The sequence below is a fragment of the Zosterops lateralis genome (genome assembly GCF_965231275.1).
Source record: "Zosterops lateralis genome assembly, chromosome: 19".
In the NCBI taxonomy this organism is placed as follows: domain Eukaryota; kingdom Metazoa; phylum Chordata; class Aves; order Passeriformes; family Zosteropidae; genus Zosterops; species Zosterops lateralis.
In genome coordinates this window covers 6,222,292-6,248,762 of record NC_139779.1, presented here as the reverse complement: position 1 = coordinate 6,248,762, position 26,471 = coordinate 6,222,292, and the positions used below count along the sequence as shown (strand labels likewise).

At 42.5% G+C, this 26,471-nt stretch overlaps 1 protein-coding gene across 1 annotated transcript; it reads left to right on the top strand.

The window, feature by feature from the left end:
• The first annotated feature begins 81 nt into the window (after window positions 1-81).
• Window positions 82-20,870, top strand: TAF15 (TATA-box binding protein associated factor 15). Its single transcript, XM_083875505.1, has 16 exons — window positions 82-180; window positions 3,770-3,806; window positions 4,653-4,701; window positions 4,886-4,976; window positions 5,055-5,172; window positions 7,644-7,927; window positions 8,776-8,890; window positions 15,368-15,402; window positions 16,038-16,070; window positions 16,605-16,714; window positions 17,250-17,379; window positions 18,638-18,727; window positions 19,751-19,835; window positions 19,920-20,005; window positions 20,101-20,203; window positions 20,504-20,870. Exons 1-16 carry the CDS (start codon window positions 171-173, stop codon window positions 20,541-20,543), a joined length of 1,416 nt encoding a protein of 471 aa, XP_083731631.1. The 5' UTR covers window positions 82-170; the 3' UTR covers window positions 20,544-20,870.
• Window positions 20,871-26,471: the final 5,601 nt, after the last annotated feature.

The window sequence follows — 26,471 nt, the reverse complement described above, 5'->3', positions numbered from 1 at the left end:
CGCTCCCCCCCCGCTTCCCTTAGCGAGTGGTAGGCGCCGCGCGCGCTGATTGGCCGCCCTGCCCCGCAGTCCGCGCGAGCTGCGGGTGCCTCAGTGTGCGCGCGGCCGGCGCGGCGGGCGGGTCGGTCCCTGCGCTCCTTCCGCTCCCTCCGCCCCTCAGCGCCGCCGCCATGGCTTCGGGTAGGTGCCGCCAGCCCCCGCCGGGCTCAGCGGGCAGCGGCGGCTCCGCTTCCCGCCGCCGAGCGCGGGCGCGGTGGGGCGCGGGAGGGCGGGCGGGCGCGAGCGCCATGTGGCGCATGTGGGGAAAGGCCGCGGCCATGTTGCGGGGGACGCGCCCGCTTTTTCCCCTCACGCCCCCCCTTCCCCAACCCCCCGCGCTCGGTGAGGGGGAGGGGAGCCACGCCCCCGCCGGTGGCCCCGTGGGCACGCCCCCTTTCGGCCGAGGCCACGCCCCCTCCCCGGGGAGCCCCGCTGCGCGAGCCGCTTGGGCCACGCCCCTTTGGGCTCGGGGGCGTGGCCTGGCGGGCGCGCCCCCCCACCCGTGTCGCAGTGGGGGGGGCGTGGGGGCCAAGGGTCCCTTTGGGGTCTTGTGCTCAGATGGTGCGTGGGGTGCAGCCCCCCCTTTTGGGGTCTAGGCCCCCCACCGCATGTGTGAGCCCCTCGTTTGTCCAGTGTGACGTCTGGACCTCATTTTAGTTCATACTTCGCAGTGTAGGCCCTCCCGCCTTGGGTGGTGTACCCCTCGTGTGTGGAATTTGGGCCCTGTTTTGGTTCATGCCCCTCACTGTGGGCTCCCCCCACTTTTGGGTTGTGTACCTTTTCCCCCCGGTGTGAGATAGAAGCTCCTCCCTTTTGGGTCGCAGCCCTTCCCCTGTGTGACCCCGACTTTGGGTTGTGGTTCCCCCCACCCCCCATCCCGGTGTGAGATGTTGATCACCTTTGGGTCGTGCCCGTCTCCATAACATGGTTTTTGTGCTCCCCCTTTGGATCAGCACCCCCCATGGAATGCAGGCACCCCCTCCCTTTGGGTCTTGCCCCTCTTTAGCACGGGAAATGCCCTCCCCACCCCGCAGCAAGGGAGCCACCTTTGTGTCCCACTCTGTGCTGCCTCTGCTCTGCCCTCTGTGCTCTCCACACAGGGTGAAGTGAGGGGGCTTCACACCCCCTGCTATGGGCTTAAACCCCCTCCTGGCTGGGATTGTTTTCCATTGGGGCTTTAGCTGAGCACAGAAGCAGATCCTCTCTCCCGGGTGAGCTGACACAGCCCAGCCTCTCTTGGGGCCTCTCCAAGCACATTGTGCTGTTCCTTCATCCCCTTTGAGGTGCGGATGTTGGGTCCCCGGGCAGCGCTGCCCCTGTGGAGCCTTGCAGAGCTGTGGATACTCGTGTATCCCAGAGTGGGAGGAGGAATTCCAGGGCTGGCTGTGCTTTGTGGAGCGAGCCATGTTTTGTTGTGGTTGAGCCATTTTGGCGTTGTCTCATGCTGCCTGTGTGAGTGATAGACAATACAAACAAAGCCAGGGCTGGGAAAGGAATCCTTTCATTCAGGAGCAGTTATGAACCAGGAAACGTCTCCAAAGGTACTAAAATTAATCCAAATCACGAATTTTTCTACTAAATGAATAAAGCTTGGCAGTAAACTATATCCACCTTCCCCCCATCTGTCAGCTGCTGACCAGTCAAGCCACCTGAGTGTCTCCCCTGTTTATAGTGATGTTCAAACATGACATTCTTTTTCTTTGGAGGATACTGAGAGGCAGTGCTGCTTCTTTATATGAATTACTTCATAAGAGAACCTCGGTTTTCAAATGTACACAGCAGATTGTTGGGAGGAATAAACCTATCTTGAGAGGAATAAACCCCCTGAGCAGTGCAAGGTGATTAGGCTGCTACGTCCAACTTCATCAGCAGGAAATATTTCCAAGAGCTTTTTAAACATTTAAAAAAAAAAAAAAAAGGTAGGAATTTCCAGAATAAACTGTTATTTCTAATAATCCTTACAGACTCTTGTCCCCATTGAGCCCATGAAAATAAATCGATCAGGCTGTAAGAGGTCCAGCAGAGGATGTATAAATAAAGGAAATTCCTTTGGTTGCATGTTTTCATATTTTACAGGCTCCTTATCTGGTTGCTTTCATTTTTTTTCCCAAAATGTTGTGGTTTGGTGGAAGTTTGTTTAGGAGAAGCTAAGGAGATTAAGTGCAATTCTTGAATTTATAGCTAGTTACATCCTTACTCAAGAATTTTCTGATACAACCATTAATATTCTTTAATTAGCAGCATTAATAGCATATAAATGTTTCAGTTAAACCACAACTATGTTTCGCAATGTGGTTTCGTATTTAACAGTAATCTTTGTGATAATTTAAATGGAAACTGTGTAAACATTTTACCTTACCCCTTAAAAACAAACTTGAATTGCACCTCTCCATTGGGTTTTAATTGCCTTTCAATATGAAAAAGCAACGAAATATTTGTGTAGCAGTGCAAAAGGAGGAAAAATTCACATCTAAGTGAACCTGCTTTATTGGACATGTAAAATTTAACCTCATTTCATCTCATGTTAGGGTTTGGTAAATGTTTCTGTTACAGAATATGACATTTGATACTTTCTGTTGCTTTGAGGAGATACTCTACAATTAAAAACGCTGCTTTGTGTCTGATTATCTGGGGTGATAGTCCCCCCATCTCACATCCATCAACTCAGGTGATGCCCTCATCAAAGCTCTGCTTAAGTGTCTGTGTAACCACTGGCAGGGTTGGATTTATAACCTGCTGAGGGAGGCATAATGAGCAGATTCAGCAATCTGATGAGTGTTTTGATTGGAAAATGGTTGCAGTCGTTTATGACATTTACCCTGCCTTGTAATTAATTCTCGTTGTCAGCATTTTAGGCACTTGTGGGGATAAAGGCTGGAGAGAGAATGTGGGGGAAAGGGTGAAATTGGGGATGAGAAGTTCCTGATAGATTTTATTAGCACACAGCACAGGAGTATTTATACAAATTCTCAGAGTGATTGAAGAAAAAATTGTAGACTTACCCAGAATGTTTGATTTTGACAAGAAGGTGGGGATTTCAAGCACTTTGAGGCTCCTGCCTGTGAAGTGAGATGGATGGAAGCAGAGCAGTGCAGAGGCTGGTGGGGCAGGGAGCAGAGTGGGATGTGAGGAGCCTCTGCAGGGCTGGGATTGGGGTGGATGTGAGGCTGATGGAGCAGAGTGTGTGTGTTCTGTGTGCTGCATCTGTCACGTGCTGCTGAGCTCTCAGCTGGGTTTTTCCTCTTGCAGCCTGAGCAGAGGGAAGTGTCGTGCCTCCTCCGTCCCTGATTTTTCATCTCCCATTCTGCCTGTGTTTGTGCCCTTCAGCTCAGCAGAGCATCCCAAAAAGGGGTTCAGCTGCACTGACCTACTTAGTTTTGCCTGATTAATTAAGCTGCTGCATTCTGCTCATTGATGATGGCACTGTACTCCACAGCCATTAGAGGGGTTGTGCAGTTCTGGGTGTTTGAAATGACTCCTTGAAAACAGAATTCAGATCCTTCAAAAGGGGCATTTCCAAGTGTGTTGTGTCCCCCACACCCTTTGCTGCTCATTCCAGCCTTAATATTTTCTACTTTGTTAATAAAAAGGAAGCTTCATTCTGCAGGGATAGTAGTTGTAATATTCAGTGTACTTGAACCTTTCTCCCTCTCCCCAAATTTGCTCCTCTAGTAAGCAGAGATTAAAATGTTTGTTAGAAATTCTCAATATGACATATTTCTTTTTCTAGATTCTGGAAGTTACAGTCAGTCTGGGGGCCAGCAGAGGTATGTGAGGATTTTTGTTTTGCTGTGAGGATTTTTGTTTTGCTGTTAGCAATTACATCTGCAAACTAAAAGACCATTTAGTATTCCCAGCATGATGGCTGATTGTTCAGGAGAGAGTATTGATAGGTTTTTGGAATTAAGGATGCAGAAAGCTTGCACCTGGGCCTCTCTCAAGATGTCTTTTAAAACATGAGAAATCAGTCTGTATTCCTGAAAAGAAGACAATAATCATGTAATGCAAATGGATGTAAATTGGAATGACATCTTGTAATAGTAAGAAGTTTTGGAACGACATGAATATAGAGAAATACTTTTCATTGGACTGCCTTAAGCTGTTCGCTAAGATTTTACCCAAAGGTTATGTTTTTTATATGGCCCAAGGCTGCAGGGCATGCTTTAATCAGTGAGACAAGTGTTTTTATGGAAGTATAAAAATCATGGCTAGTGCTGCCTGTGCTAATGAAGCTCATGAGGTTTTGTGCATGTAGCACTGCCTGAGTTTGGGTTTGTGTCTAAGTGCGATGAGTTTCAGCACCTGCTTCTTCTGTCAGTTCATGAAGGCTTAAAGAGGCAGAATAATGAGTAAGTATAATATAAAATTACAGCAAACCCCGGTTTCATGTACTTAAAAGTTACATTTGGAACACAGCAGAAATTAAAATAATCTCTTCTGGCAGTCAACCATTAATTCATTGATGCAGTTCTAATATGCCTGGAACAGCAGTACTTTGATTAAACACCTATTTTGGAATAAAGAGAAGCTTAGAGATGCCAAAAATACCTTTTCTTTCCAACCTGTGTGGAGGACACTCTTAAACATTTCCTAAATGCATTTTTCTCTTCCAGCTACTCATCCTATGGCAATCAGAGCAGTCAGAATTATGGACAAGGACAGGTATGTTGAAAAAAACATTGTGGCTTTCAAAGCAGGTGTTCCTTGAGTGAAAATAATTGTTCCTGGGCCAGGAAGAATTCCAGTCTCAGCTGTGCTTGATGTTTGCAGTTGTGTCTAGCCAAGGAAAACTGTAATTTACTGCTGTGGAAGTCACACTTATTTGACTACATTCTTGAAATTACAGGGATATTCTGGTTATGGGCAGAGTGGAGACAATTCCTCCTATGGACAGAACTATGGAAGCTATCATGGGAACTATGGACAAAATCAATCAGGTTTGGCTAGCTTGTTACATTCATTGGCAGGATTTAAAAGGTGAATATTGACTAAAAATTCTCTTCCTCCATTTTCAGGTTATGGACAAGATTCCCAGGGATACGATGATGAATCCAGTTATGAAAATCAGAATCAGAGCTCGTACAACCAGCAGTCCTATGGCAGCCAGGGGCAGCAGAAAGGCTCATCCAGAGGGTAAGGAAGCTGAGTTTACCAGTATCGATTTAAAGTATTGTCTAGTAGTCATGCATTCTTAATTAGAGCTATAACATTGCTGAGAAAAAGATGAATATTTGAAGATCCACATCCTTGAAACATTTTTAATGTCTGAAAGGACAGGACGTACAGGAAGAATGTTTCTTTATGTAAGAAGGATGGGTGAAGTTGTTTTCATTTCAGGCTGAATGGGGACATACACTTTAGAAAGTCTTTGGATTATGGCCTACAATGAAGAATGGACTTGGCAGAGTGTTTTGATTAGGAGAAAGACCTATCAAATCCCTCTCCAATCACATTCTTTTGTATAAACTTACAGTGCTCTTTTATTAACTTCAAATAAGCTCTTAGCAAGGGAACTCTTAGCTGCTCTCAGATTGCAGGCTGCTTATCTGGCTCAGAATGCCTTTTCTTGAAAGAGAAAGGATTCAAAAATGTCATTTAAGAATTATATTTTGGTTTTCCAACTAAGTAGAGTTCTCAGAACATCGTGGGTTTATATCCTCATCAGGAAATTAAATGTGCACATACATGCTGCACTCTACTATTGCAAATGTATTTTACTTCTGATGTTGTATTGGATTCAATTTCAGGAAGATTAGTGATACAACTTTGAAGGTATGTTGGAAAATACAACTTAACTTCCCAGAATGACTTAAAAGGACACTTAATGCTAGAATACCTTCACTGTCTGCTTCATAAGCTTTGTGCCTCCACCCCAAGATTACTGCTTGTAGTAGAGCTTTACTGAGGATCAGGTGACCTCTTTTAAATACTCTGTTGAGTACTAAACCTCATTCTTGTGTCCAAGATCCAAATGGTTTTGTATTTTTTGCAAGGTGAGAAAACAATCTGGACTTGAGCAAACCTCTACTTGGTTTCTGGTTTTGTAGTTCTTATAAAACATTTTAATATTAAAAAAAATCTTAATCTGCTAGCAATAGATGCTTTCACTCAGATGACTTTTTTGCTTCCATAACAAAGGCAGATCCACAATTAAATTTTGTTTTGCTTTGTTTTCTGGGTATTTGTTACAGGTATACAGAGTTAATAATGTAGTTTTTAACTCTGTAGGTGTTCAGTAGGATAAAAATACAGCACATAGGTCCTCCAACCAGTTGTGATCTAGAAAATGAAGAAAAGACCTTGAAGGGAAGCCTCTTAGTAGAGAAGTTGTAACAAATAAGGAGAAGATACCACAAAACTGCAGCTGTCACATCCTAGGAGAGCCAAGGGAAGGCAGCAAATAGTGGATGCTTTCAAAAATGCTTCCTTTGTTGGTAAAGGTGCAAAGGCTAAAGCACAGCTGACTTTTTTTGAAGTGAAGATAATAACAAAAACCTTCACAAGCTGTTTACCACTGGGATTGGCAAGGTTAAAGCTGAGATCTAGGCTAGAAGTGGGGGAGAGCAGATTAAATGGTATTTACACAGATGGGATATTTTGGGATTGCTTAGACCCAGTGCACTGGATCTGAAAGTGCTTTGAAAAGCTGCTGGAAACTTTCTGGAGGCTCTTGTATTTTTTTCCCCCTCTCCTGAGATAGCTAGTGACTTACTTTCACTAGCAAATAAGATTGCCAAAGACTGGAGGGTGGCACATCTAGTGCCTCATTTTTCAAAAAAGGGTAGAAGCAGGGAGGGGAAAGAGAAGAAAGGGTGGCAGAAGTCAGAGATTCTTTTCAGTTACTGAAAAAATAAGACAGCTAAGGCACAACTAAGTACCTGGGGGGATACAAAGGAATGAGTAACAGCCGGTGTTCCCTGGATGCAATTTATTCCTCATAAATCTATATTATGCCTTGCCATGAAAGACTAAGAGAACTATTCTCTCATATATCTTGATTTTCAAAATACTTCAGTTTCTATTTCAGATGCTGAAGTGGCTTAGGCAAGTGTGGTGTAGGTGAGATTCCCTTGTGGTTGCTCTAAAATTATTAATCTTAATCTTAGAGAAGATTTATGGCTCTCTCTTGGAATGGAGAGCTGTTTTTGTATTGTGTTGGAGTATCCTGGATGTGACACGGGTCAGTGTTTCTGATGTTGCTGGGATAGTGTAGATGGCACTGAAGTAAGAAAAACCACAGGTATGTTACCAGAACAGTTAGAAAAATTCTTGATAAATTGTAGAATGCCCAGAAGAAGAGAAGTTGCTGTTCAGTAAAGCCAAATGTTGGGATCTTTTTAGGCAGCAAGTCTCAGTCTCACTGAGCTCTGAGCTCTGAGCTGCAGGTGCAGAGGGAAGGATTTGGTGTTGAGCAGGTCACAGGCTCTCCATCAGCCATGGATGGTAAAAGCAAATGTTGGACTGGGACATGTGAGGAGAGTGATGCTCCTGAGTTATGTAACGAGGTAACTGCAATTAGGATATTTTAGCAATGTCACGAATTTTCGGCTGTTTACTTGCTCTGTGAACATTAAGCTATTAATTCAAATTCTGTTTGTTTTAAGTGGAAGAGGCTCTTATGAACAAAAGTCAAACTATGGTCAGCACCAAAGCTCTTATGACCAGCAGTCAAGCTATGGACAAAACCAAGACTCTTATGACCAGCAGTCAAGCTCCTATGACCAGCAGTCGGGCTATGGCCACCAAGGCTCCTATGACCAGCAGTCAGGCTATGGCCACCAGAGCTCTTATGACCAAAAGTCAGGCTATAACCAGCACCAAAGCTCATATGGCCACTCCCAGCAATCCTACCAGTCTCAGAAGGGAAGCTATAGCCACAACAACCAAGGTAAAATTCACAGCTGGAATCTGGTATTGGCTAATAAAATTGAGCAGAAGCTCTGTGAAATGGTTGGATTTCCTTCTGCAAGCAGTTGATGTGATGAATTGTTAAATTCTTTTCCATGTTGACATTCATAGAGGATGTTTTATTTGTCAAGACTTTCAAAAGTTATATTATAGGGAGATTAAAATTTCTTGGCGTCCCAAAATAGTTGTATTTAAGTATGTTAGAATAGCCTTGCAGAGTCTCTGTCCATGAGTTCTGCAAATTCTAGATGGATTTTTTTTTTTTCCAAGCTATTTTGAACCCTCTTCCAGCACGAGGGTGACATGTCTTGCTCAGCCATGAAGAGCTTTTGCACTTCACATTCCAGCTTTACGCTGTGTAGGTGAATTGTGAGATAGAAGGAGAAGTTTTAGATGAAGCCTTGTTTTCTGTTTTTTGCATTAACTTCACACCAGCAGCACAACCCACTCTATTTATCCTTGTTCTGTCTTCAGTGATGTCTTTTGCAAGCTGGGAGGGCTGCATGCAAGTCCAATGGAAAGTATAATTTAGACAAGATGTGTTTAGTGTTTGGAAAATGGAGTGTAATTACAGAGTATTTTCTCCATTCTGACGTACTCAGTGACCCTGGAAGCCAAGGGAGATAATGGAGCAAAGTTGGGTTTGGGTTTTTTCCCCCCTTTTTGGCAGAGAGCATGCATGTCAGAGAGATTTAGGAGTTGATAGCTCTCAGATGTAAATGGCAGAGTTAATGAAGAGGAGGTGGGAATTCCAGGGTGTGAATTTTCACTGTGCTGCAGTTTGCACTACAATTGACTCTTTGTGTTTGCTTTGACTCATTCTCCCAGATGATCGCCGTGAAAAGAGCAGGTATGGAGAAGATAATAGAGGATATGGCGGGTCACAGGGAGGAGGTAGAGGGGGATATGACATGGATGGAAGAGGTCATATGTCTGGATATAGGTAAGTGATCTCATTCCAGTGCCTGCAGCTCCTTACCCTTGTTGCCTATTATTTAGCTGGTTTTCATTTTTGTTTATTATATGCCTGTTCCTAGGGTGGTTCAGGTTTAGATTTTTAAAACTGAAAGGTTTCTAAAATTAAATCTTTCTGCACTGCACAGAAATGGGTTTTGCCTAGGGGAGCAGCTTTTAGATTCACATAGATTAAGACCAAGCATTTGATTGTTTTGACACACAGCTGCATTTTATTTGCATGACTTGCAATACAAAAACTGCCCCAGCCCATCTCTTGTTTTCAGTGACGAGAAAACCAACAGCCAATGATTGAGAAAAATGTATAAAATTCTTACCTAAGGTAGCTCACATTTTACCAGGGAAGTGTTTTGGCCTTGAATAATTTAGTAGTAACTTGTTCTTTGTTGCTTTTTTCCAATTTTAAACTTCTATTAAAATACACATCTTTTATTATCGATTTATTTGTCAGTCTAAACACGTTTATTTTGGGTAGATCTGAAATACTAACAATGCTGTCACCCCTTTCCCCATTGCCTTAGGCCCTGTACTGTCAAGAAAATTTATGCACATACTTAATTCTGTGCTTGCAGATGATTTCATGCAGAGGTCTGTGATTAGAACCTTGGCTTTACAGCCTACTGAATTAAACATATGACATATTATTTATTAATAACTCACACAACTGGCTCCCCTTTGTGTCCCTCTGGGTGGTTGGAGGTGCAGAGGGCTCACTGATGCAGGGCAGGAACGTTGAAGCTTCCAGAGAGCTTTGAGGTGTTGCTTGTCAGCACCACTTACCCTTCAAAAGGCTACACAGCTCTGGGTAGTTCCTAAACTCCAGATGAAAAACTCTATAATTATACAGTGTTTTCTGTTGGAACTGATCTGATTTAAATAAAAGAATCCACTACTTGGTTACTTTTAAAGGTATTTATTTAAATTGTATATAAACTCTGCTTCTGAGATGCTCCTAAATTGTACTTAATGGTTTGTTTATAACGATGTGGGAGGATCTTAGCTCTCCTAATTAGGTGTGATAGCACAATTAGAGAATCATATTAGTGTTATTTTATGTTTGCTGGGGTTTTATATAATATAAACTTAATGCATATTTTTCTGTAATATTTTTATAATAAAGACAAATTTATATAGTAAAAATTTATATGCTAAAATTTGTATACTAAAAAGAAACACAAATATATATGTAAATATATATAAAAATATATAAAAATATATATAGCAAAGAATTCTATAAGATATAGGACCTCACATAAAACAAAAATAACAAGCAAAATAATTTCTAAGTTTATTTTAATTTTCAGTTAAAACTAAACTTTTTTTTAAATTAAATTTTCTTTGTGGATGAGGATTTTCTATATTCATGTGATAAAAACTGTGTTTTTAAAAAACAAACCTTTATAGCCAAGCCCTTTCCAATAACAGCAATGAATGTGAGCTTCAAAAAACACCCTGCTGATAGATTTTGTCACTTTGAAACAAACTTAGGTCTTTGCAAGATGAAGTCAAATGTATCAGTGTCTGTGAAAATAAAGCCTCTTGCCATATTTTTCCAAAATGTAAGGAAACTTCTGCTCACACATCCATGTAGATCATGGAGCTTCATCTAACTGAGAAACCAAAAGATGGGAAAGAGGGGAAGTGAATATGTAGAAGTGGAGGAAAATTCAGGGAAAGTGGGAAGGCATTTAGTAGGAATTCTGTCTGCTTCTGTTAAGTGATGTTGGCTTTAATAGTATTTTTGTGGAAATTTTCTGGAACTACAGTTCCAGAAATATCGTCATTCAGTCTTTTTGCATAATTGTGATAGAGGATTCTCCTTCTGACATCTGTATTTTACCAGATGTGCTTATTAGAAAAGTCTAAAAGATTAAATTAATTAACAAACTCTATAATGAAGGGGAAAATAACTTGTACTAAGGTAAGAAATCATGTTCAGTCCTGTGAAAATGTGGGGTTTAAAGGTAGGGGTTCTTTGGGGGTTTATATTCTTGGGTTTCTCTTATTTCTTGGGGGAAAATACATGTAGGAATATCAGCTTGATCTGCAGTAGCCACCATTTTCAGTTGTTCTGGTCCCCTTTTAATGCTAAGCCATGAAAATTCCATATCCATCAAGAGATAATCTAAAAGTCTTGTCTGCACAGATACTTTAATGATGCTTTAGTCACAGAATTCCAAAATGATTTGGGGTTGAAAGGGACCTCAAAAATCACCTTGTTCCACCCTATGCCATGGGCAGGGACACCTTCCACTATCCCAGGGTGCTCAGAGCTCCATCCAGCCTGATCTTGAACACTTCTGGGGGTGGAATAATAATAGTGGAGCCTTTGACTTTTATAGTGCTTAGAAAATAACATGCAAAAATTGCTGCTCGATTTTATAAATTAATATCAAATGTGAGACTACATGAATTAATCTCTTGTTCTTAGCTAATAATAATTCTTCCTTGACTGACATTTAGACACAGGGAGAACTTGATGCAGCTTTAGAGGTGTAGTTTTAATCTGAAAACCAGAAGGACTTGGACATGTCCTCTACTGAATGCCTTCAGCACTCATTTTTCTTTTGTGCTTGTGCAGAGTCACACAGCACTGAGAAGAAAATACCCTTTGAGAAATTCCTTTTCAGATTTCTTAGCTGATATTAGTCCAGTAAAGAGCACACATTTTATCATATCACAATTCACATTTTAGTTTTAATAACTTAGGTTTCAGAATTATCCTTGAGATTTTTTTTTAATGGTCTTGAATTACATCTTTTGGGATTTTAGTAGAATTTCCCCACCCTCTTGTTTTGAAGCTTGAAAATTTGATGATCTCACTAATTTTTATTCTGGCTAAGAAGTAGAGTATTTCCCTTTCCTCCATGGTAGAAGAGTGTCATCTTTTGGTTAGAAAGCAGGAACAGCTGGTCTTGAGAATACACAGTTCTACTTTAAGATATTCACCCAAGCTTTTTAGAGTCCTCATCTGAAAAACAAGAATTAATGGTTACTGTGGCTGGGGGACTGAATTGTTTTGGTTAAAGCTGTAAGTGGGAAACACAGGAGCAGACAAAGCAGGTGAGAGAAGCTTTGCTTTTGGCTCTGCTCGCAGACTGTGCTGGGGGAACCACAGACATGCAGTTTAGAAAGGATTTGCCATTGTGTTAGGATTTGTCATAGAAATCCTGATTTTGCTCAGCGTGGACTATTTTATCTCTTGTGCAGATTTATGGTGATCTACTGTAAACAAAAGCTTAATTGTTGTATCAGCTATTAGGAGTGGGAATTAGTGTGATGTAAAGAAACTACAGCATAGTGCAGATGTTTTTAAGTGTGGTTTGTGTTTAGAATTAATATTTTGATTTGTAACAGATATGCTTGAGCTTAGCCTTACGGAGACTTTGGAAAAATGTGAACAGAGGCAATAAATATAAGCAAGGGAAAAAACCCATCTGTCAGTGACTGTTGGTGCACTAAATATTCCTCTCTTGTTTGTAAAATACACTCTTAGGTGTTAGGGACACACTTGGTGAGACAGATACACATTGGAGGCTGAAATTTGCTCCCTGAATTCTTAGTGCTGCTTCTGCCAGTATCTGATACTTATAAAACTGCATTTCTTGTATGTTGAGCTCCCCATATTACCTGTACTTCAATTTAAAGAGCTGTTCCCAGATGGATTAAGCAATATCCAGATGAAGTCCAGTTACAGACTAGTAGAGGATGATAAATCTGTGATTGAATATGGGAAAAAACTGAGGATTTCTCTTTCATAGCAGCAAGTTCACACACTGACTGGTGCCTTGTCACATTCTGGCTGCCTCCAGTGTTCAGCCTCTTATTTATTACCTTAGCTGAATTTTAACTGCCTGTTCATGTTTCAAACATAGGATATTAAGACTCCAGAATCCATCTGCTCACACATCTCTGAGATCTGTGTGCAGGCCTGGTAAAGCAGTGGGCTGTGAAATGCTGCAGTTGTATTTTCCACATGTTTTATGACAATAATGTGGGAACTAATTCAGTTGCTGAGGTTGAATTTTGGGTCTCAGTGAGGGGTAAATCTGAGACTGTGGCATCAGCTGCTTGCAATTTCTGTGTTTGACTTGCTGCAGGATATCTGCCTGATCCCAGGGAATCTTGGCTAGCTTTGCCCAGCAATTGCAGGAAGGTAACAAACTGCAGCTTCATAAATCACATATCAAATGCCACATAAAAAATGTAGGAAAGCATTCATCCATCATCAAAGGTATCTATCAGCAGATTGTTCCAGATTTTTGTTGGGTTGGTTGTATGAGACTAAGCAGAAGACAGCATGCTGAGGCATACTTGGGCAAAAACGTATTGCTGTAGACATTAATTAAAAAACTAATTAAAATTGCTGATTACACTCATTAGTGCAGAGTGCAGAACTGCTGTATCACAGAATTAAGGCACTGGACTGTGACTTCCTTTACATTTTCTATATTCAACCTCAGGATCATGGTGCACACATTTTCACCCCAGCATCCTACAAAATCCTCACTTCCAGCAAAATCCTGGATGTGTTGACACAAACTTGCTTTGTGTAAGATTTTAGATTGTTGGAGTTTTCTAACTGCCATAGCCTTCCACATCAGAAAATGTATTTGTTCTGGATATTGCTGTCCTGATGAGCTGGGACTATAATCTGGGGTTGGAAAATTTTCATAACATTTAGATGATTGATATTATTCACTGTTGTTGTTTCTGAGTTAAAATGCCAGAAAAACAAGCATCCTACTAAAAATTATTGTGTCATAATGAAGTTTTATTTTTTAGCTGAAGTGAATTGGAGGTGGCAGAAAGGTATTTACAGTAAATTTTATCATCACCATTATGTTTTTAATCATCAGTCCTTGAAAACAGACAGCTTTGAGTAAAGACCAGCACTGAGGCTGCATGTAAAATCTTTAATGAGCAGAGTGAATTAATGAATAAATGACACTGCATTTTAGCATTCAGATTTCTTCTGTGGAACAGGAATAAAATCTGCAGCAAAAATTTATTTTAGGAAAAGTCCCAGTAAATGTGATATTATTTGTTGTGCCAAACTGTCCCAGAACGTAAGTCACCTTCCAAAGGGCGTCTCTTAATCCAGGTTTGATAATAACCTGTTGAAACCTTATTTGGTCCTCACTTTGGGCAGATTTTCTTTCATAAATATAAAGTATCAGCAGCTTCCATTTATAATTTTCCATTTGCTGTAACAGATGAACTGAGTGCCAAAGAAATGACTCCATAGTTTTACTTCATTGCCTTTTGGTGGGTGCTTGTGTGCCCTGTTTGGACTCTGATGTGTGAGCAGACAGATGGAATTAACACCTGCAGTGCTTTCTAGTCACAAGGTACTTTGGTGAAGGGGCACAGTAGCTCCAGAGGCTGGAGATATTTCTCTGCAGTGGAGTTTGAGCTCACACTGCCTTTATCTTGATGAGAAAGCTGTTGGAATTAGGTGATCCTGCCTGACTTTGAGGTGGCAGCTGTGTCCCTCAGCACGAGGAGGACAAGCAGGCAGTTGTTGTACATGGAAGTATGAGATAGTCCTTCTGACATTTGGTTATTGACTTTCTAAAAAAAATCCAGGGGTTGTATTTTTCCTGAAGGCTCTGGGTATTGATTATCTTGTGTTCATAACATGGATGCAATTAAAAATGCTGTTGTGAAAAATCCTTCCAGTACAAACCTTTCCAGTGGAAAAAAAAAAAACAAAAATAACCAGTGAGGATTTATTTTCGTGCACATAATTGGAGGCATAACAACCTGTTTTAAATCCCCTTCTAACCTTTGAAAATTGATGTGTGTATTCTCTTAACTTGGTCTACATTTTGTGCCACAGGTTTCAGAATGAATGAAATAAAACTTCACGGCCTCTGCTTTTGAAGCTCACATACACACACACCTTCTCTGTAATGCCAAGTGCTGTAGTACAGTAGGTCCCCACAGACCCTTGCTCAGAGAATGGCTCATTCTGCTAATTTATCCCCTCTATTATGAATGCATAACAATAGAGATTAATTTTAGCTCTTTTGACTTCCAGGAAAGTACCAAAGTACTAATTATTCCTCAGTAGCAATTACATCTACAATTAAACCCCACATTAATCTTCATGAAAATAACATTTTTCTTTAAAACCCCACTTTTGAATAGCTGTTATTTTGGCTGATGGGATGGGAGAAAGTATTGAACCAACCACATGTGTATGGGTTAGTTTAAAATACTCCTTAGGGCTTCTCTCCTCCAGTACAGCACCCTGAGAGATTTTTTTTTGTTTTGTAATTTAATCTTTGAACATGAATGGTTAGTGAGGAGAACACAGACATGGTGCTTTAGCTGCCAGACAGTAATTCTCAACTTGTCATCAGTTAACTGTAGATTGAGCCTTGGGCTCAGCACGTAGAGACTTAAGGAAGAAATCATTTCTTCAATTTTTCCTCTGCAGTGGTGGTGACCGTGGTGGCTTCAAAAATTACGGTGGTAAGTGCCGAGTATCCAAAAATGTTTCAGTGGAAATTCTTTATAAATCTAAAAGCCACCAATATCTCGTTACTATCTAGTAGAAGCATTATAGAGTTTTGGTGAGGCTGGTGTGTTCACGAGTTTTAATAGCCAAACTTGTAGCAATAAACTGGATTTTTCTACTTTGTCAAATTGCATGAAAGAATTTGTGGAGACAGTGACGTTCACCGGATTATTTTTTTCTTTTATTTTTTTAAATTTTTTTGTTACAAATGCTTCTTAGAAAGGTACTAGAGGTAGAAAAAAAAAAAAAAAAGTGGGAAACTGCTTGGTGATGTGACAACCAGCATTTGCAACCAAACACCAGCACAGCATCAGTGTGGCAACTGCCACATGCTGCAAGTTAAAAAACACGTTAACGTCCTACAGACACCTTCTGTTGAATGTTTAAGTCTAAATATTCTCTAAATCTCTGGTTAATGTCTTAGAGCTTAGATGCATTGCATACATTCTTTGTATATTTTCTTGTTGCTAAAAAAATCACTTGAATGTGTTGTGCTAAAAATAGTCTTTTTTCTTTCCTTTCCTTTTCTTTTTTTTTTTTTTTTTTTTTTTTTTTTTTTTTTTTTTTTTTTGTGGAACCCATATCACAGGTCAGAGGGATTATGGACCAAGATCAGATGCTGGTAAGGAAATAAGCCATGAGTGGGGAGTGGAATAGTGGAATATAGCTCTTAGGTCACTGCTTTTAAAATGTTTGTATAGAAAGATGGATGTGGCTGCAATTCCCATGGCTCAAAAGAAACCTAGCTAAAGCATGCCTTCCGTGAAAGAAATGTATTTCATTAAAGTGCATGTGAGTTTTTGGATGTTAATGCAGCAAGTAAGAATTTCCTGATGAATTCTGAATGTGCTTGAGCCAAGCAGCTGCTTTCACTGCCATCACACTTCTGCTAAGCTTGTGTTATTTAAAACACACACTGCTCTGGTGGGCTGGGATGCCCAGCTGCATGAATGTTGGGTGTGAGGCAGGTCAGCTGCCCAGTGCACTCAGTTGATGGTGTTAACCTCAAAATTAAGCTCCCTGCTCCTCTTTTATTTCACACAAAGTGTCTCTGGGATTTAAGGGTCTGCTACTGGGCAGCGCAGAGCTGAGCTCAAAATATTGCTGCAGTTGCTTCTACAAAAACACGTGGTAAATGTAGCTTAATTTTCCACAGATTCAGAGTCTGACAACTCTGATAACAACACCATCTTTGTGCAAGGATTGGGAGAGGACGTTTCAACAGATCAAGTGGCAGACTATTTCAAACAGATTGGTATCATAAAGGTATGTGAAATGAGAAATTGTGGGTCAGAAGGAAGGGAGCTGGTGGAGCTGATGTACTGGAAATGTACTGGTATCATTCAAGGCAGAGTTCTCTCTGACTCCCCAGCAGTTGTAGATAATATTTTATCTGGGTTCCCAGCTGACAGCTCATTTGTAAGCTGGCAGCACTAGCACCTTTCTCCTGGTGACATTTAGATTGCTTTGTGTCTCTTCTTTAGTCTTTATAGCCCTGACACTCTATCCATTGTGCCACCCTCGTACTGCAGCACGTGTGCCTCTGTTCTGTGGCTGCTGCTTCTGGTTCTGCAATTCTAAATTAGGATTTTGTGCACTTGACCTCATTGTTTTGTTAAAACTGGGCCCATCTCCACTTCATGGAGAACAGCCAGTCAGTATCCTTCAGTCAAATCCCTCTGTTTCTACAGGTCAGCTCCAGGACAATATTCTTACTAAAGATACTTAGTGTTACAGTTTGTGCTCTGAACTGATTTTGACAGTGTCTCTGCTATGCCAAGTGTACAACCTTTCTTTTCAGACCAACAAAAAGACTGGCAAACCCATGATAAATCTGTACACAGACAAGGATACTGGCAAGCCAAAGGGAGAAGCCACAGTATCTTTTGATGACCCTCCTTCTGCTAAAGCAGCGATCGACTGGTTTGATGGTGGGTGAGAGTTACCTGTTCTTTGCCTATTTATGAATCTTAACAGGCAGTGGAAGAAGCAAATCAATTACATTTTTGGAGACCCAATGCTGCTATTTACATAGCTTTTGGCTTAAGTTTTTTGGTTTCATTTTCAGGGTTTTTGATTAGGGTTATAGTTGGGTTTTTTTCTTAAATAAACACCTGTATTTCATGGTTTCTTGTGTGTATTGGATTTCTCTCATTTCATTAAACAGCAGATAGTGATTTAGACCAAAAATGTGCAGTGAAACTGAGGGTTTGCTGCTGTACCTCAGTCACCCATGCACAAGGTATGAGAGGTGGTGTTTGTGTCACTTCTTGTTTAGACCAACAGAGCTGTAATCTGTGTTAGCAGGTGGAGGGATTCCCTGCAGTGTTGCTTTGATATTTTTCATGTTGTGGGAGCATTTTTAGAGTTTGGGAATGGTTATGGCAATCTTGTGCTGAGCACTGTGTATATACACACAATTTTAAAATTACAGATTTATCCGAGAAATATATTGATGTAAAACTCCTCAGACTGCAGGAAATACCATGACACTTCTCTAGTAATAAACTCGTGGGGGTGAGGGAAAAGTGCTTTCTCCTGTCACCTTGTATGTTCACAGAATTTTGGTTACACTGGGTAGAAACAAAAGGTCATACCCTGTTTCTGGTGGGAAACGATACTGGTTAAAAAAATTGACATGGCATACTTGTCTGATATTTGTATTTGCAAATAAAATGCAAATTGACTTTTGTTTAAGAGGGTAAGGGGAATACAACTACATTAGGCACATGTGCAGTGCTGTTTGTCTGTGATAAACGTTGGATCCATGAAGAACCCAGTCTCTGAAAACCATGAGCTTTATTTAAATAGACTTGGGAGTTAAAGTTTGGGCTGGCTATTGAGTGGTACAAAAGCCTTGTTGCCTTGATGGAATTACAGACAGTTCAGACATCCAAACTGCTTCCCATGAGCATGGCCAAAAATCTTTTAGACATTCTGGTATCTTTAAATTGCAACTTAGAGAACTCATTTAAGCTAAAATATTTGTAGGTTTGTGGAGAGTTTAGCAAGTACATCAGTGTTTCCATCTCATCTTTGGACCAGTGCTTTCAAAACCAAGAGATTTACTGCAGCTTCCCTGTGTCTCAAGAGTTTTGTGTTCAGTCTGGGTGTGCAAATCACTTCTGCTCTGCTGGGCTTGCTGCTGTGTTGCTGGGAGCTGTATTGATCCCTTCTCTCCTCCCACAGGAAAAGAATTCAATGGCAATGTGATCAAAGTTTCCTTTGCAACCAGAAGACCTGAATTCATGAGAGGAGGTGGAGGTGGCGGGCGTCGAGGTGGGACTCAAGTCTGTGGAATCTTTGTTTTTGCACAGTTAAATCCTTTTTCACTATCATTGATTTATTAAAGAGGAGTTGACTTTGAAACAGTGATTCATCAAATATATGAGCCTTTGGGATTCTGCCAGGAAAGGGAGTAATAAGGATTGAACCCAGTTAAGTAAACTGAAATCTGTAATCTCTTCTGGACAGCACAGAATTTATGCTTTCCTCTAGAACTGGAAAGGCTCCAGATTTTGTCTCAGCGTTGCTTTTAAAGAGAAAGTGTAACAGGGATGTTGAACTGTACCAGCCCCACATGTATAGGGGGCAATTCCCAGTGATATTTGCTTGTTACAGCAAAGCCTTGAGATACTCTGTTTCCAGCTGGGATTAAGCAGGGTACATAATTCAGCTGCTGCTGGCTTGGAGCATTAGTTGGATTTCTGATTCCTTTAATCAAGGCCATATCAATCTCCCTGATTTTCTGCATGTACAATTTTGTCAGTGATCCACTGGGTATTCATTACCATTTTCCAGGAATCATGCTTTGGGCAGTGGCTGCCAACAAATTCTAGTTCTGAAATCAGGCAGTTCTGTAGGCTGATGAAAAGGGTTTTTCAGCAACTTCATTTGGTATAAAAGTTCTAATTTTTGTGATGCAGAAAGCAAGACTGTTATCCCTGTGCCTGTGTTAGAGGCATCCTGGGATTGATCCAGACTTCTTTTATTGTTAAATTTTTGTTCTGTGGCTAAGTCTGGCCATAAGTAACTGATCTCATACCTTGTTAAATCTTTCTGAAATTTTATTAATGCATGTAGTGGGTTTATATTTACCCAGTGGCAATTCAAGCAGATCAGATTTCCCTTTACTGCTGAAAAAGAATTTATAATAAATAGTGGGAATATATTTGCATTAAACACTCCATCCACCTAAAAGGTCTGTCAGTCATTTGGGGTCTGAATGCAGTGACAGTGTTTGATGCTTCTTTATCATGTGCAGTTCATAGAACTTTATTCTGATCATAATTTTGTCTGCAGGTTCACGAGGTGGCTATGGAAGAGGTGGGGGTTTCCAGGGTAGAAGTGGGGAACCCAAAAATGGTGATTGGGTTTGTCCTAACCCGTAAGTGTCATTTTAATCGGGATGGGGTGTTCCATGTGTGCTTCATCCTCACAGCTCAGTCTGGGGAATCCTTGTCTGTTCCAGGTCCTGTGGCAACATGAACTTCGCTCGCAGGAATTCCTGCAACCAGTGTGGTGAGCCCAGACCAGAAGATTCACGTCCATCAGGAGGTGTGAAAAACCAGCTACACCTCTTAAATGTTTCAAGTGTCCATATCATCAGCATCTTTGTGAAAAAGCTGCTGTATTTCCATGTTTTTCCCCAGATTTCCGTGGGAGAGGTGGCTACGGAGGAGAGCGGGGCTATCGAGGGCGCGGCGGCCGAGGCGGGGACCGAGGAGGTGGCTATGGGGGCAAAATGGGCGGAAGGTAAGAGGAGCCTTTGCCTTTGCTTGGCTGTGGGATTGATAGGGACTGTGGGAAAAAGGCTTGTTTATATGTGCAAGCACAACTGCCATGAAAATATCAACTACAGATAGGAGCTTGCAGAGAGAATCGCTCCGTCCGGCTGTTGAGTTTTGTGAATGTTTCTGGATAGGCTCTCTATAAACACAGAGCAGCACACAGACGTCTGTGTAGAAATGTTTGACTGAAGGGACTGTTTGTTTGTTATTTGCTTCATTTTTTTTTTTTTTTTATGTTGCTTAGAACTTTTTCTTTCCCTTCCAGAAATGATTTCAGAAATGATCAACGCAACAGACCATACTGAAGACCACTGTGAATGTTTTGTTTGTCTTCTTGATGCGTTTGATAGTGAACTTGCCTGCAGCTTCACCCATGGCCTCTTTCGATAGTGGAATTGAGTGAAACTAGATTTTTATTTTGGTGGGAGGGTTTGGGGTGGTTTGGGAGGATTTTTTTTTAAGCAAGACATTGAAATTTAATCCTAATTTCCACATTCTCTTTTCTTCCCCCCCACCCCTCCCCATACCTTTTCAACAGGCCCTAAGAAGGAAAAGGATAAACTGTAAAATATTGCCAAAATATGAAGTGTTTTGTAATACAACAATAAATGCTGATTGTTTTATTTGTGAAATCCCACTGTTTCACAATTACTTGAGTTGCATGCACTTTCTTACATATTCCCAGTGTTCCTGTGGTATGGCTTAAGCAGTAAATAAGCACTTGTTTGGAATTGCACTGCAGCTCTTACCCGAGCTCTGTGTGTTCACAGAATCTGCAGTCAGGTCAGTGATGAGCCTCCTTGCTATCCACATCCTCTGTCCTGGATTTGCAGACTTGTCCTGTTCTTTCCTTTTTCCCTCCAGTGGTGCTTGCAAACCTGCTTTGGTTGCCGTGCACCCTGAGGAGAGCAGGCAGACAGCAGTGTGAGTGGGTTCTGCTGCTGCCAGGGGGCAGAACAGCTCAAAATCCAAGGCGAGATAGCTCAAAAAAAAAAGTTATTTGCTATATCTTGCTGCATTTGCTGCTTTTGGAAAGTAGGTGATGGAAACAATGTTGTGTGCAGCTGCTTCATCCTGGAGGTCAGATGTAGATGAGGTTCAGTAGGTGCATTGTGAAAACATTTGAGATTTAGCTCTGCAGCCAAAGGAGAGGCAGGAAGGGAGGGGAATTATCCATCCTGGTCAGATAGGTCACTGCAGAGATGAGCAGTCTGAGTAGGTGGCACTTCCCCAGTCAGGTCATGGCAGTGCCTCTGCATCATAGGCCTTTGAGAGAGAACCTCTGGCTGTCCAATATTCCAGTGGGCGGCACTATAAATACAAGTTCTTGGGGTCTGTGGTTACAGCTGGGCATAGAGCTGGGCCATATCTCACTGAGAAATGGACAGAAATGGCTTTTGTTAAGGTTTATGAGCCACCTCCCCAGCTTGGTGTGTATTGATGGTCATGGTGGCGGAGTTCAAATCAGCATTTCCCAGGGTTGTAAATGTGGTGACTGCTGGGCCTTTTTCAGGTTTCTCCTCAAAGGCATCTGCTCTGTTAGAAAAGACATTTGTCACAGATTATGGACAGCTTGTTCCTCTTAAAACAGTGGAATTTGAATATGTACTAGTGACAGTATAAAATCCAATGTGTGCCATGTGAGGGTTCAGAAAGTTGGTGAATTCAGTATCTGTTGTTTTGCTGGCCTAGAAAAGTTGGATGCTGATAGTTTTGAAGCTGAAGTTACTGTTTGTAGGGAAGGGGCTAGAGGGTGCTCTTGTCCACTGCTGTGCTGGCAGATGCAGGAATGGTGCCAGCTGGATGGGATGGGAGGAAAGCAGGAATCAGCTGCTGAGAACAGCCTCAGTATCCCTGCTGGGGTTTGTTCCCCAGCAGAGCTGACACCTTGAACTGCACAAACAGCTCCTGCGGGTGCAGCTGGAGCCCTCACAGGTCAGCAGAGGACTGGGAATGGCTGAGCTGAGCTGACCAAAACCCAGGGCTGATGCAGCATCACCCCACTGCTCCTTGCAGTTCCCTGGTGGGGCTCTGGCTTTTTCCTTCCTGGAGAAGGATTTGGTGGTTCAAACAGCTAGGTGCTTCCAGTATTGGGAGCAGCAGTTGTAGCTGCCTTTATTGCCACCCCAGCTTCCAACTCTGTTTTTTCCCTCTAGGCTAAGAGCGCTTTCCTCTTCAGTCACTGCCCAGGATTACCAAGTAGATGAGTCTTCAAGTGAGCCACAAAATGAGCTGTCACCACCTTCTCAGCTTTTCCAACCTGGCAATGATGCTGAACTCTTGGCTTGTTTATGTTCTGTTCTGCACTGGGGCAAGACAACCTGAGTTCCTGCACGGTTTTTAAGACATCTTCAGCAGCTGCTTGGTTTTTCAGAAAATCAGCAGGACAGAGAAGCTGTACTGGCCTGATGGGTTGTTTTACTTGCCTTTGGTGCAGTGAGAGTTAAATTAGTTCAGCGATATCTGGGAAGATGTTCTGTAAAGAATATAAACCCAGATGATTGGTTTAACTATGTCATTGCCCTCCAGCCACTTCTGCCAAGTCCTTTGGTCCTGCAGGTTTCTCCACAGCTGCCTAAAGTTTGCCAGGACAAGCTTTAATTGAGGTTAAAAGGAAAGTAAACTTAAAAGTATAGAGTATATTAAGAATTTAATTAATTGTAGTTCTTCCCAGTGCTGTGTGAGGATTTGGTAGGACTTCCTATACTAAAATTCCAGACTAAGGAGGGATAGGACAGTAGATCTGTCCTGTCAGGAGATGGAAAACCAGGAAAGTCTGTCTCAACAGAAAGGAGCAGTTTGGGTTGTTTTCAGCATAGCTGGGAACAGCTCTGCTCTACTGCCTTCATCTCTATTTATGCTCCATCTTCCAATAATGCATTTTCTTTAGTGGCAAGGGTTTCATTTTGGAAATCAGCCCTGTGTGGAATGCTGGTGGTTTATTTATAAAAACAGGTCTAGCACTTGCCAAGCTCAACAAGGACTTGGTGGAGAAAAGAGGGATGCCAATGCAGGAGTGGCATGTGATCCTTTCAGAGCTGAAATGCCACTCCTATATAAAATAATAGCTAAACATTTTCAGAGACCGACAAATAGTTTCCATGCTGGGCCTCTGCAGCCAAACCCACCTCACCCTGAGAAGAAATGCAACTTTAAGTTGCTCAAATACCACAGTCCTAAAGAGAGATGTGGGGGCAGTGACTGAAGCCAATCTCTCAAGTCTCTAGGGGTTTGAGGCCAGGATCCAGCCAGTGCTGCTTTGCCTAATCTAGAACTGATAATTCCCATTTCCAGGGTAACAGAGCCCGTGTGATGATGTCCCAGTAGATGATGTTGCTAATGTGCTGTAGCAGTTGCTTGTAAAGCTGCTGTAATAAAACACAGCTGTCAGAATGCACTCAAAACTGCGTAAAACTCCACTTTTCATACCAAGGTGATGATGTTTGCAGGAACTCAGGTGCTACCCTGATCCTAGAAAGAAATGCAAGGTTGTTAGCTGAGCAAATACCAGTGAAATTCAAACTGCTCCAGCAAATTGGTGTGTTTATGGGAGGACTCATCAGCTGGATGCAGCTTCTTGACTTCGTCAACTTCAGGAACTCCACACACAAAAGGTAAAGCCAAGGGAAGTCTGTGCAGACTTTGCATTTTCTCTTTAACACCCTTGTGGTAAGTATCTGTTCCTGGCTCTGTTTGAGACAGGATACTGGGCAAGACAGACTTTCTAGCACATTTTAAGGACACAGGAAAGTCCTTTGACCTGTGAGAACTTACTGTGCATGAATGAAGTTCCCAGAAAATAGTGTCTGAGCAGAAAAGCTTCGCTCTTGTGGCAGCCCAAGGAACATTAAGCTGCTCGTGTGCCTTGATAAAAAATTTGACTCTTGCAGACTGGGGTTGGGAGGGAAAGCTGTGACTGTGCCTGTCTGACCTGATCCAAAATCCCAGCTCTGGCCACTTTCTAGCAGCAGGATAAGGATTTTGGGCATTTTGCCTGGCACAGCACCCACTGAGCCATCCTGCTGCTGTACAGCAGCAAACAGCTGAAGAATGGCTGTTCTTGAGAGGATGAAAGAGAACAACTTGAGCTTGTTCTCAGTGCAGAGCTTTAAAGGTCTTTGATAGGTTCTTGTGCATCACATCCATCTTGGGTAGGGACTGCCACAGAGGAGTAATGGGGTTGCTATTTGCTTATCAGTTATGATAAACACTCAGAGCTGCTCTGAGAAAGCTCACGTCACAAGAGCTGTTTCGTAATGTTGGTTGATGAACTCTTGGCTCTCACCTCAGACAGGGATCCACTGGCGCTTCAGCTCTTCTCTCTGCAATGCTCAGCTGCTCTTGATGTGTCCCTATGGACAAACCAGCCTCCTCATTGCAGACTCCACACCTGTGGTAATGGCATTTAGTTCTCCCTGATGTTTACTGGTCAATATGCAAATGATATTAAATTAGGTACTCTGGATCTCTGATCTGGGACATGTCTTTAGGAAAAGGTTTGGAAATCTGGCTCAGTGAGTGCACTGAGATCTTTTGAGTTAAGCTCAAGGGAGGAGGGGTTTTCTCTAGAAACCCAAGAAATCAGGAATGATTAGGCAAGCAGAGCTTGTAGGGATCTATTTATTATGCTCTTTGTGAATGTTTCACTAAAAGACTGTTGGTTCTCTGCCACAGGCTTGACTTGTCAGGTTTCAGTTTTGGGACAGAAGTTACAAGGATTGAAACTTTTTATTTCTTTGCCCCATTTCTGATCTTTCACCAAACACTAAAAAAGCCGGAAATCTGTTCACCTTTCCCTGAGATAGTATTTCTGTTCCTGATACCGCTCTGGTAACAGCAGCTGGATAAACATCTTTATACTCCCAGCCAAAACTCTGCAGAGAACTATGATTTGGCATCCCCATGGCTGGGCTGAATTCTTCTCCATCTGAATGCCAAAACCCCTGAGGACCAAGGCAGCAGCCCCGGGAAATGCCCCGTCGGAAAGCTGGGGCTGCAGGTGCCCTCCCAGACGCTTCCCCACATTACAATGAGCAGAGGAGGGAGTTTCCTGCTCCTGCTGGAGCCCAGCCAGTCACTTTCTCATCATCCATATTCTTAAGTGGAAGAGCAGATGGATCAGTTGCTTCCTAGATACGACCCAAACACGGATGCATTTGCAGACAGAGCTGCTCTTGTTTTGAAAGGAAGCGTGAGGCTGACCTGCGTGAGGAGCGGCCATCCCTTGGCTCTCCCTCCTGCCAGGGCAGAGTATTCCCCTCACACCATCCTCCCTCAGGCTGTGCCAACTGCCCACTGTGCTCTCCAGCAGCTCCCAGGCAGTTCTTACTGGCCCAGCCATAAAACCTTCATTTCTCCCCTATTTTTTATCTTGTAGCTCAGTGGCTTCCCTATTTTTCCATATTATGTGGATCAATTTTCTCTCCTTCAAATCCCGCTTCCCTTCCCTCCATCCCTGTCCAGCGAAAGCAAAGTATCACAGGCTCTCTGCAACTCCCTTCAAGCTGCACTCAACAGATGCTTCTGTAACTTCAGGTCTTGGCATGATTAAAAAGTGGAGGAAGGAGCCTGGGAGCTTTAAAATAGGTGTGGGGTTGAAGCTGGCATGAAAACAAAAGCAGATACAAGTCACATCCTATTTTTTTTCCCCTTGAAACAAAGCAGAATCAAAACATCCTTTTGCTTTAGTCAAATTAAAACAAAATAGTCGAACAAAATACTGCTGTGAGTAAACAGAGTTGTTGACTTGTCACTGCAGCCCTCAAGCCCATCAGCTGTGTGTGAGCTGCAGGAGAGCTGTGACACTGACACGGGGACACCAAACAGCCCCTCCTGGCCCATGGGCCACCACATCCAGTGCCTGGGAGGGAAATTTAAGTAGCAAAAGGGTAAACCACAACCCTGAGAGTGTAAACCATAGCGCTGAGCGTGTGGTTATTGTATAAAGCTTGAGGGAGCTCTGCTCTAATGTGCAGATTTTGCCAGATCCTTGAAGAGGGGCAGCATTGCTGGCCCAGCCTCGTGTTGCTGAGCTCATGGGACCCCCGGCCCCGGCCTCCCAACCCTGCATCCGCCGGGCCAGGGATGGACACAGGTTTGGGAAAAGCTGGAATTGCTTTCTCCCCTTTTTCAAACCACTGTCCCAGCTGGCGGAAGGAGAGACGCGCTGCTCCCGGGGGACAGGGGACAGGCCACGCACGGGGTCATTCTCCGGTGGCAGCCCCGGGCTGGGC